This window comes from Aythya ferina (genome assembly GCF_964211825.1).
Source record: "Aythya ferina genome assembly, chromosome: 21".
NCBI classification, from domain to species: Eukaryota; Metazoa; Chordata; class Aves; order Anseriformes; family Anatidae; genus Aythya; species Aythya ferina.
The window spans coordinates 4,309,006-4,321,238 of record NC_140319.1 but is presented as its reverse complement, the minus strand read 5'-3'; the positions used below and the strand labels follow the sequence as shown (position 1 = coordinate 4,321,238).

The window sequence follows — 12,233 nt, the reverse complement described above, 5'->3', positions numbered from 1 at the left end:
TTATACATCAACTCTTTATTATAAATCTTCTGGCCCTGGTTTAAAGGCAAGAAATCATTTGTGGGGAGTTGAGGAGCACACAGGTAACAAAGCACAAATATTCTCAAGAGACTGGATTTCCTCCAGGTTCTGAACCTCAAATCAGGCTGTTACACAACACGTTAACATTTCTTGATGTATCCTGCTCAACACGTTACTCAGGACTCCACGACTGGAGTCTACATGGAAGTCTTCCACAAGGGTAGAGCAAACAGTTACCATTCGGCAGGTTAACAATATAATAAATCAGTAAGAAACAAGAGAAGCTATTAAAAACTGTATTTCCCCCCCCAAAATTACACTTTTTAGTGAAAAGATTGAACAACAAGCACTTCACTTTTCTCTTTGAAAAGACTCAACAGCTCAGAAATGCCATAGATACACACGGAGGATGCACAATAGCTTGACAAGGACAGGCCACCACAATCCACCCCATTCATTCCAGCCAGCAGCCAGAAACACGCAAATCCCCCCCCCAGTTAAACCCTGAAGGGCTGCCCCATTTGCACCAAAATTAAGATTAAAGTGCCTCTTAGGCAACAAGGTCAAGATTCAAAGATTCATTTGGGCTTGTTCTTGGTTTATTTTAATAAAGTAGCTTCTTATCCAGCCCCAACCAACAGGGGCAATGACACTTTGACATTGAACTTCACAAAGCTGCAAAAGAATCAAAAGGAACTTTTCCATAAATAGACGTACAGTTGTTCTCATTTCATATTTATTTGCTCAAGATAATCTCCCTCCTCACGCTCACAAGTCCATTCTTCCTTTTGCACACATTCCATGGTTTCTTTCAAGCTTTTTCCCCACTTTGAGACGGTAACAGCATCCTGTCGTCAGAACTTCTTGCCATGAAAAACCATCACGTTGTCACAGCCAGATTCTGTAATCGTTACTCCAAATAATTAACAACCACATGAAAAGAGCCAAGAACAGGTAAATGAATGGAGTTCTGCTTTAATAGGCTTTGAAACATCTTAAAGTCAGTGCAACCACAGGAAAATCTAGAAGTATTGTAAAAATCACCTGCACACACTGGAGAAAATGAAGTGCTAGGTTTTAGGCAGCAGTGCTAGAAATTCTAGGCTTCTGATACTTTATGTGCAGATTCCTGAACAGTCAGTGCAATTCGGGAATTTCATGGCAGGTTTTTGAGTTTGTAAATGCATCTACTTGAAGGCCCTGGAACTACCAACAGAGTAAACCTGAATGTCACCTGTACGCTCACTATCTGACAGCTTAATGCAGTGCTGCTGCCTCTTGGGACCAGTGCCTAGAGAAATGGTATTAGCCTAGGATCCAGATAATTTCCAACTCACCAAGCGGTTTCAGGGAACCAAACTGCATACAATTTTTTCAAGTGACTAGGAACTTAGTTTATTAAAGACCAGTGAAACTCTGATTTAAATTAATGATCAATAATTTTCCCTTGTATGAGAGCTAGTCTTGTGCAGCAATTAAAGGGTTAAAGTAGAACTACAGTTATTTTAAACAAGTTCACATATTCTCTATACAAATTTGGCAAACTCATGTCACAGCCATAGATCTCATTCTTGCAATTCCTGCAAAATAACGACAGCTCCTCTGTCAGAAGCAAAGAGAGAAGCCACCTGAACGACCAGGTTGACCAGGAGTTCGTAGTACAGCCCACACAGAAGCACAGAACGGCTGGTGATCTCTGTGTTCCAGCTGAAACAGGTAGACTTACTGAACTAAATATGCATTCAACACAGGCTCCCAAAAGAGCTTGAGGCCACACAGCAGATGAGTATGGAAAAACTGATGGCATCAGAGACACTGCAGCCAAGAGGAAATTAAAAACGTGATTTCAAAGCCAATCAAAAACAAACAAACAAAACAACAAAAAAGCAAGCATGTATACGTGTATAGATGTAATAAATATTGCAAAGCACATTTGTTTTTTCCCCAAGTAAGGATAAAGTAATAACCAATGCACCAAAACATCAGCTTTCTGCAATGAAAGTGTTGATGTCAGCGAAACACCTGCAAGCCAACTGAAGAAAGCATTTGCATTGTCAACCAATCACACCTTGCTTCCAGTTCTACGCAGCCAAATCAAACCCTCTTCAAATTCACAAGTTTGACCTAAATAAGCACCACAGCATGAAAAGCTTCTTTAGAAGTAGGATGTCAAGAGACTTACTTTAAAACATAAAATAAGAGAGAAAAGGTTTTCATTGGTCAAGTTTAAACAATTGTCTTCCTTTAGCCAATCAGTCTGTCCCTTTGAGCCAATCGAAAATACACCTTTAGGTTTGTCCTTAATTAACACAGCCCAGCTGAGTAGCAACAACTTATAGGAATAGATGGCTGTGAGATGCATTCTGAGGGTTGGGCAAAGGGAAACAGAATTATAAAGGAGAAGGACTACCACGGAAAAATTAGGGTGGGCAAAGGAACTTATTAATGCTCAGCCATCGTCCTCTATCTTCAGGAATCTCACTGTCCTCTCCAGTTCTGTGTTGTTCAGGTATCTTGTAGTTACTGTCTTCTGTCTTCTGTCTCTGATCTGGAAAATGCCATCACAACATCCTCAGCACCTGTAATAATGACAGCAAAATGTGTGCCACGATTAGAGAATCAGAAGGGTTGCAAAAGACTTCCAAGATCATCTGGTCCAGCCATCCCCTTACTACCAATGTTACCCACTAAACCAAATCAACAGGAAAGGAAAAAGGGCATAGAGAGAAGATAAATATATGTATTTATTTTAAAACTCATAAGAATAAAAATTGTGTTAATAGGCCAACTGAAAGGCTTTTACATTTTCTTCACCGAAAGTCATTTAAATACCTTTTAGGAACTAACAGATACTGCAAACGTTCTATTCTGTAGTAGAAATTCAGTATCTTCTTCCCAACTGAAAGCTTCCATTCGCCCAGAGAACAGACACAGCTTTGCTAAGCACTGTTTTTATCCCTACACTAAAGAAATCTTTCCAGAAGAATTCAGACTTTCTTCATTCATTTTTTTTTTCCCCAATTGAGGCTATCAACTGTGTATAATGTCCCCTAAATACAGAAAAATGATGTTACCTTGCTATGAACCACCTCCAAGTCTTTAGAAACTTGGGTGGTCTTTTGAGCGAGCCTTAATAGTAGAAGGTCCTGAATGGCTGGAGAATCATACCTGATAAAGGCTTGTAAAGAGCCTTCAATCCTAATGACTTTCTTAAAAAAAAAAAAAAACAAAAAAAACAAAAAAACCACCTTGAGATATTCAGGAAAAAAAATCACCTCTCTGGACTTCCTAAATATAGAGCACAGCCTAACAGGCACTTCAAGAGAAATGTCTCCAGGACAATAGGGAAATAAAAATACATCATACAGCAGTGTCAAAGCAGTGATTTAAATCAATATCTCTAGTCTAGACACGAACTGGAAAACAACCCTGAAGGGCTGAATGCAGTATTTTAAATTTCTGGTAAAAATTTCATCCCTGAGAAAGTTAGATAAAAGTAAATGCTTGCTTTCATCTGTAGATCCTGTAACAGCATTTAACTGATTAGAAAAATATGATGAAACATCCAGTCACCATTTATATAATTTCTAAAAATTATTTACTCTGTTGAAATGATCTTAGACACTTCAGTGCAACAGATGACTGAAAATGACCATTTTGGCCTTCGTTAATTAATCTGGCCTGCTTGGGATAATTTTGCTTAATAAGGTTTTCTTCAAAGCCTCTATTAAAGGATTAGGCAACGAAGTACGGAATGCCAAAAGTAACACTGACTGCCTGTGCCATTCAGATAACCGATCAGCTTTACAGAAATCTTTTACTGAGGTTTGGAAAGTTCAGACTCAGCTTGGGTTGAGCATCAGCACGTAAAACTCTCCAAAGGCTTTCACTTGAGGCATATCAAGCAGCACATTTCAGTTTTGTGCCCCAAGGAACTTTGCCTATACACCTGCACACAAGGTAAAAGGCAGAGGACTGACTAACCAAAACTCCTCATCTGTTGTAATTGTATGAATGTCTGCCAAAATTTCAGTTATCTGATTTGCTCTTTAGTTGCAATACAGAAGGAAAAGTGACAAAAAAAACATGGAGGAAGAGAAGGCTGTTAATTCCCCTTGCTAATGTCCTTAAAAACTAAATCAAGGCTTATGAAATGCAACTACATTTATTTTTATACACTTCACGATTTATTTGTTATATGTACTCACAGGAGGAAATACTAAAGACCAAGCAGTAATTTGTTTTTCTTACACAGGACCCACATTTTATAGAAGTACATCAAAACCTGCTCTGATGTTCCCTCTTGCCAACACTCAGAAGCCCTGCGGTCTTCTCCCTTTTCATCTCCTCCACAAACTGTTTTTTCCTTGATCAAAACATAAATGATATATAGTGCTGGAATCCAGCTCGGAATTAGCAACTTGCCATGTTGATTTTTTTTCTCCTTAAATGTGCATAAATATAACAACTACCAGCCTGTACAAAAAAGAGGGATTTCACTTGTAAGGAGCCTGCAAAAACAAATGTGTGCCAAAAAGAAGGGGGAGTAATAATAATTAGAAGCACTAGCAAAGCCAGTGCACATGAAGCACAACCTATGCTTCTGCATTTTGCACGAGTCCTCCTCCAGAGCTGAGGAGGCTTTGCAGCAGCTTTGCTGTGCGAGCCACGAGCAGCTGGAGCAGCCTGGCAACAGCGAAATCACAGCACACGTCACAGCACCGAGATGATCGGGATTACTTAACAGATGTCGATTGTTTTTCCTGAGGTCTCCCCTCTCCACAGGCTGAATATGAAAAAAATACTTACAAGTAGTCTTGTAAGTTTTGTCTGGAAAAGGAAATTTCATTCTCTATTAATGGTGCGACCCCACAAGCCTGCTGGTTGGTGTCTGCCTGCCCCGAGCAATTCCACCTTTCAGCACTGCTCCTGTGCAGCGGGCGAGCAGCAGTTTAAAGCACATGATGAGCAGAAATAGCCTTCGGCAAAGGACGCCAGGAATTCTGCCATTCATTTGGGCTTTCACAATCAAAACAGCTATCACTGATGAGGAAGGTCCCTCTCAGCTAGCTCCTGCTCTCCTAATCTAGGCCCACGTAGCACAGCCTCGATACCAGTGTCACTGGTGGAAGGAACTGGTAACTTGCCTTTTGCATGGACTACGGATACAAGAGAAGGGAACAGAAGAAACACAGCTTGCCAATACAACCAGAAAACAGGAAAAAAAATAATTATATTCTATTTGGAGGAAGAAAAACAAGAGTACAAGAGTATACGGTGTAAAAGTATGGAAAATGCTTGAATATCTACAGTACTACTGCATTATTACTATGTGCATCCTAAATGATGATCAGTGGATGAAGAACGTCTGAAATTCCAGGTTTCAGTCTTTCACAGCCAAAGCTAACAAGAAAGTAGAAACTTCAGTAACTCTTGTTTTGTCACCAATGTAATCATAACTATAGTTTTTAAGTTATCTGAATTTGTGAACAAAACATCTAGTGTGGTTTTTTTATTATTTTTTAAGTATATCATCATTAAAAAGCATGCTGCCTCTCTGATTTCTTCATCACTTCATAACATATTATTTCCCATACAGCATTTTTAACTGAAGATGGACAATAATTGCAAGAACCAAACTGGATAACAATTTGTTAAGGAAAGATCATGAATTGTATTTGAAAGGACAATCATTGGGCTGAAAGGGAGGTTACTAGTGCACTTCATCAATGATTGGTGTTTGTACCAAGTTTACTTGCTACTTTCATAAGTTATGCTGGAACACAAGAGCAGCCACGTACTAATGAAATTTTCACAGCAGTTGAAAGTTAAAAAGTTTAGCCAAAACACCAGGGAGCAGCAAAACAAAATACAGGAACGAACAGGAGAGCAGCAAAGACCAGAAGCGACTAAAGGGGTTTTGCTATTAATTTCAGAAGGGAAGAAAAGAAGATTAGTATTAAAAGTGATATATTCTTATGTCCCACGGTACAGTTTTAAAGAAGATCAGTGAAGGATGGATTTTATACACAACTCTAGCAGTGTTACTTCCTGCTCCCTCCTCGGTTCCTTTTGCTATTTTAACGCAAGGCTAGCAATGTTTTCATTTGCAGGAATTACATGCAAGCTAGCATTTGAAGGAGCCTCAGGCAATTGCATTTAAGAAGGCAATTTGATTTATCAAATAAAAGATAATACCACCTTCAAGGTAGACAAGTAAGTGGGTGGGTAACCCCCAGGGCACAATACCCAACCAAATACCACTCATCTTGCAATAAAGACTCAACCCAATGCTGATTTCTTTTATTCCCACATTAAAGATCCAATTTTATACTTAAGGAGTTGATGCATTGCTACAAAGAGGTTGACATCCTTTCTCCAAATAATGGCAACCAAATGGAAAATTCTTGCAGGCTATCAAATCTGACACTAGCATGAATTCATGAACACAGGAGCAACAAATTGACACCAAATCCAATGGTTTTCAGATGATGTCAATTCAGTCACTACCAACACATGTGCCACTGCCTTCTGGCTATTCCATCTCATGGCCTTACTTTATATTCACTAACAAAGGAGTTCATTATTCACCATTTCTCTTCTATTCAAGAGCACCATGGCTCTTGACAGATACAAAAAGCAATATCGTTTCACAGATCTGGGACCAGTTTGTTCGAGGGACTTGCAAAGAGGGAAGGTATCTCCATGTCCATAAGGTGAGTAGATAATTATAAACACCACCACAACCCCTCGAAGGGCAGTAAGTTCTGTGATTTGTAGTAGAGCACCAGGGATGTTGAAAGGGACAGAAAATGTCAATTTTCTAAGAATTCCAGGTTGGCGTTCTTTGTTGTGCCTCCCTTTTTGCAAAAATGAAGCAGGAAAGACACTAAACAGTCCAAACCAAATCACTGTTGACAAAACACCAAATTCAGATTTTTTTGGCATTAAAAAGGGGGTGGGGGATAAGAAGGGGAATGAGAGGGGATGTTTTTAGGGTAGGTTTCTGTACCATGCTTCAGGCCTCTGGATGAGCAGAGGAAGGTTCCCAATACAAGAACCATCACAAAAGCCTTACCACGTATCTGATGAAAACAGCCAATTAAACAAAAACAAAAATATACTTTCAGGTGAAGCATGATATTGAGGGGGAAGCTCCCCAAAATAAATCCATGCCTGGAGACCTGACAGGAGACAATAGAAAAATAATAGAAAGAGAGAAGAAATATTGTACTAGTAAAATGACGCCTCAGTTCCTTAAATTTATTTCTTAGAGTTTGGGGCTCAGTCTACCAATCTGGAGTTTCAGGACTAGGTGTGATTGTGCCTCAAAGCACTGTGTAATCTTTGGCAACTCACTTTATCCTCCCTATGACAAAATTTTGCCTCTAATACAGAAATTGATGTTCTAGCAGAGGAGTTTCTCCAGCATTTTTAGTTCCTCAAGGAGAAGGTGCTGTAAGATTGAGAAGCATCTATCTAGCGGTATTTCAATGACCTGGAAACGGAATGAAAAAAATTTCTGCTGAATAATAATTTTCATCAGTCTGCAACTGAAAGGGATACCCTCGTGACTACTTTTAACTTCCCAGGGGCCGCTTACAGTAAATCATTATTACTGAAGATACCTTGTAGCAAATAAATAAATAAATAAATAAAAATCCTTGGTGACATTTGTCTAGAAGAAGTTCATCCACATTTCTCAGCACAAAAGCAGGTTTTGTTCAAATCCAGTCCTGCAACCCAAGCTATCCAGAGCTAAATGAAACCCATCTAGCAAGTCTGCTCATTAAGCAATTGCACAGCCGCTTTTACTCCTGTGCAAACACAAACATTTCCAGAGAATGGAGCAGGGGTTTCTATGCAGTGAAAGGAAGGCAGGGATTAAAGTACTAATGAATAAGGCTTCTGCAGCAGTCTCACTTGGCTCTCGTAACGGATGTTTTCTTTCTAATCAAGTAAAAAATTGAAAAAGCAGAGCACAGGTTATAAAGTTAAGCTGCACGTTGCCAGAAGTCTGCAATTAAGACAATAGGACTGTGAACCGTGTTTACTTTCAGCACATCCTCCACTGAGCTTTGCACTTCCAGTAATTAATTTATAGAACAATGAGGAAGGTACACGTACACCTGACCTAACACATTCTATACATACAACATCTCCCTCCACAAGCTTCCCTTTTCTGGACACGCTTTTCTACCCTGAAATAGAATTGCATATACCCAACAAAATGTTTCCCATCTACCTACAGAGGCAAAGCATTGATTGCCACAAACTTTCAGACATGAAAATCCTTCTTCCACTTCTTTCACCTTATACTTTCACACCTTTATCCTTCCTGGAAGTTGACAATATTTAACTTGTACCTAATGCTTTCCACAGCAAGTACTCACCTACAGGGACATCAAGCCAGTAGGGTACAAGCTGGGTTCAAAACACACTGCCTTAACCCAGAGCAAGATGTTACCTGTAACTGCTATTTCCTAGTGTCTCAGGAATGATGAATAGATACATAGAACTGTCTTGTTTGTAGCCACCTGCAAAATTAATAAACCTGAAAAGCTTTTGGAGATCAAAAGGTTAAACCTGTTGTGAGGGTTGAAAGGATGCCAAATTGAAAACAAGAAATCTTTACTTTCCTCAAGATCTTTACATGCACACTTCTTCAATCACCTTCCAGCAACTATCTTCTAAACATCAACTCTTCTTTGAAATTTCCGGCCTTAATATCCTAGTTTGGCATTCTAAAAATACAACATGCACTGCTGAGAGGAGAAAGGCATTGAGACAAGCATGGTGTTTAAAAGAGAAAAAACAACCCTACACTGAGAAGAGCTCTGATATCTCTGTTTCTCCACCACTATTTGATGCTTCATGGCTGCAGTCTGCCTCTTAGCTCCACAAGCAGCCTAGATTTGTTTTCAATACCCTACCATCCAGAGAATGCGTCTCACCGAGCTGAGGCGTGCGTTTGCATCTTGGCTTTGCCCTCCCCAAGGGACCAGCTTTTTCTTCAAGAACCAGCATGACACTCCTGTTGCTATAGGAACAACAGAGCTGTAATCACCAAGGTCTTGGTATAATTCACATATCATGCTTACTAGCTGCATAGCTTCCATTTTCAGATACACCACAGAGCAGGGACTTAAGGCAGCCAAGTGCTAGCCTAGCATTTAGAAATTTAAGTAACTGGGAAGCAGGAAATATGGTGGTGTGTTGTTTTTTTTTTTTTAGGTGATGCTTCTGTGCATATAACTTCCTGAGAGGCGTTTTGCTTGTGTTAAAAATATTTAAGAAAGCCTCAATTTCATCACTTCAAGTTCAAGAAACCTAATGAGTCTGAGCTGCGTTAGCTCTTGCTGCAATGCAGGGAAGAGCACTAATATGCAATATCTCAAAACAGCTCATGATCACATCCCTCTTTTAGAACAGACACTATTTGAAGAGGGATCGTTTTGGGTTCCTCAGTTATTCTTGGGGCTATGAAAAAAAACAAACAACAAACAAACACAGATGTCAGCTAAAAAATGCTCCTTAGGAAAAATGGCATTTATTTTGCACTTTCATATAGGTATTAATAAGGTTGCAGCAATGATCTGAAGATAAGATGTTTATAAAATAACATTAATAACATGGTACAAAGGTTTAGGGTCTTAATTAATACTAAACTTAAGCACTGAATACTTCAGTCTAGTTTTTTAAACTTTTGTTTAGACCTTCCTGAGTTAGTGAGATCTCATCCCCTTTGCTAGCAGTGTACTTTTTAATGGGTAATCAAGTATTTCATTTATCAGATAAGCCTCATAATTGCTATGGATGCAACATGGCCAGATCCCTTAAAGAAGAGAATGGGTGAGCAGGCCAAGTATTAATAAAACCAGCCAGAATATCAAGCTACGAACTGACTCCAGACATCTAAATTGTCCAAACATTCCTTGTTCTTGGTGAACTTAGTCCAGATTAAGGAAAGAGCAACTCGAGAGAGGCATATCAAAGGCAACACACCAAAAGGCCAAGCACTTCCTAAGATTCTGGAATACCCTAAAAAGAAAGGGCAAATAGAGTTGGAATAAAAAGACAATTACGTTAAGACAGGAATACATGTTCTGGGTATTCAAGACACCTCCACAGATCTGTTGCTCTAATACAAGCTGTGCCTCTGAAAGTGAGGGATATAGAAGACACACTGGATAGAACCTATTTCAATTTGATATCTGCTGGAACACGGTAGAGAGCCCTGGACATATGTTATTATTATCTGATTTACACAAATCCATTCAGTAATGCAGTCAGACCAACTCTGAGCTCCCTGTCAGGAAATCAAGGTTCAGTGCAACAGGACACAATGTAGGTGCTTCAAGAGTGAAGTCGTTCCAGATGTATATTTCAAATATAAACAGAGATCTGCAAATAATCCTAAAACAATGATTTTCTATGTCTGAACTGACAAACTTCTTAAAGCAAAATGGGGAACAAAAAGCTAAGAATTTAATTTCCCCTCTTCCTAGAAAACTAAACACCAACTGAAGGGGAGTCAGACTTCAAGCTTGCTTTAAAAATAAAGCATTCTAAGGTGCTTTTTGATGAAAGAGACTAAATTATACTGCTGAATCCTAATAAGGTAAGCATAGTACCATGAAGGTACTTTAAATGTCAGTGTTATTATTATCAAAAAGTGGCTAAATGAAGGTTTATAGCACAATTACTTGAATTCAGCAGGGACAAGCGTAAACTTCTTTCCTCAGTGCTATGTCACATATCTGCAAATATATATTGGACACACAGGTTGCAGAGTGACTCCCTGTGGTCAGACAAATAGACTCAACTAAGGAGTTGACAGCTCTTTATCAAAAAAACTTAGTAGGGAGCACCAGACAATGACAAGGCTCAGCAGTCCTACCTCAGGTAATTACTGTGAGACAACCTGCCAGCTGTCCTAGGACACTATTTCATGGAGGCACAACAAGGAAAAAGCATAAAAATGGTAATGGGGATTGTAATGTACTTATGAAAACCTAAATCATCACCTATACTCTTCTTAACAACATCAAAAACCTTCCTGCAATTGTGGGGCCAGACTACAGCATATGTAAGTGATTCACAAAAAATTGCAGGTCTCTACCAAAGCTTTTAGAATGCCACAAACATCATTCCCTTTTGGGGAAAGAAACGAGGGTATGAAATCAGCTTTCTGCCTTGTGCATGCCCGCTAGAGAAAAATGGTTCTGAAGTCTAAGACAAATTAGGCCGAGAGCAATTTGTCCTTTCATTGGAAAAAAAAAGGTCTGTGAAATCTGCTAGCCTACCAAGTCCTTAAAACTAACTCCTTAAATAACACCTCTTATTTGTTGTGTAAGGCAAACTGCATGAAGACTAAAAAAATCCTCTGGAGGAGACTCAATGAGAACATTAAAAAAGCAGGGAAGAAAATTCCTTTAAGGAATCTTGAAGGACACAAAACATTTAAGTTCCTCAAGCATGTGGACTTGGGACAGGGTTTTTCAGTGCAAGATAATGCCATCTAGTGGAGATGGAATCTCCCTTAAGATGGCAAGTCGGACACCCGTGGCATTTTTATCCTCTGGTTTTGGTACTTTAATGATCAACCCTTCATGCTTCACCAACACTACAAGACAGCAAAAGGTACTGACAGCTGGTAATGGTCGCTGCTGGGTTTCTTTATTAAGAAATGACACATAACATTTTTTAATAAAGTAAAATCAGAGAAGAAAAAGAGCAAAGAGCAACATTATCATAACTGACTATTACAAATCTGCAGAGGTTTTCCGAGGATCAAAGTCCAGAGCAACAAATTACAGTTGCTCATGCCTTTACAGCATACTGCAGAGAAAATGGTATTTGGCTGTTTCCTCATTTCAATTTGTTCTTCATGCTACGCTCTTGTTAATTTGGAGAGACAGCATATCTGAATATGAGAAGGACCAACATCTTTTCCCACTTTTCTAAATAGTTAAGTATTATCTTTCTTTGTTCTATTTTCTTCTACCAAAAAAAAAAAATCTTAACGGTCAGGACAACAGCTTCACTATAATTTAGGAGAATTGAAGGTGGATCATAGGGTCAAATCACACAGGAAGGACAGCAGCATCTCAGATCACATCAAAGTGAGCAACTGCAGGGAGGACTTCACTTCCCTATGGAAAAAGTCTAAAGAATCTTCAAGGACTTAAAGAAAATGCTGACAGGGAAAT

General features: G+C 39.1%; 1 protein-coding gene across 1 annotated transcript in view; it reads right to left on the bottom strand.

The window, feature by feature from the left end:
* Positions 1–598: 598 nt before the first annotated feature.
* Positions 599–12,233, bottom strand: part of CTNNBIP1 (catenin beta interacting protein 1) — a 34,390-nt gene continuing 22,755 nt past the window's right edge. The window contains exon 5 of the mRNA XM_084494919.1: positions 599–2,600. Coding sequence (XP_084351045.1) covers positions 2,542–2,600 — 59 coding nt within the window. The 3' untranslated portion in view covers positions 599–2,541. The remainder of the gene's footprint in view (positions 2,601–12,233) is intronic.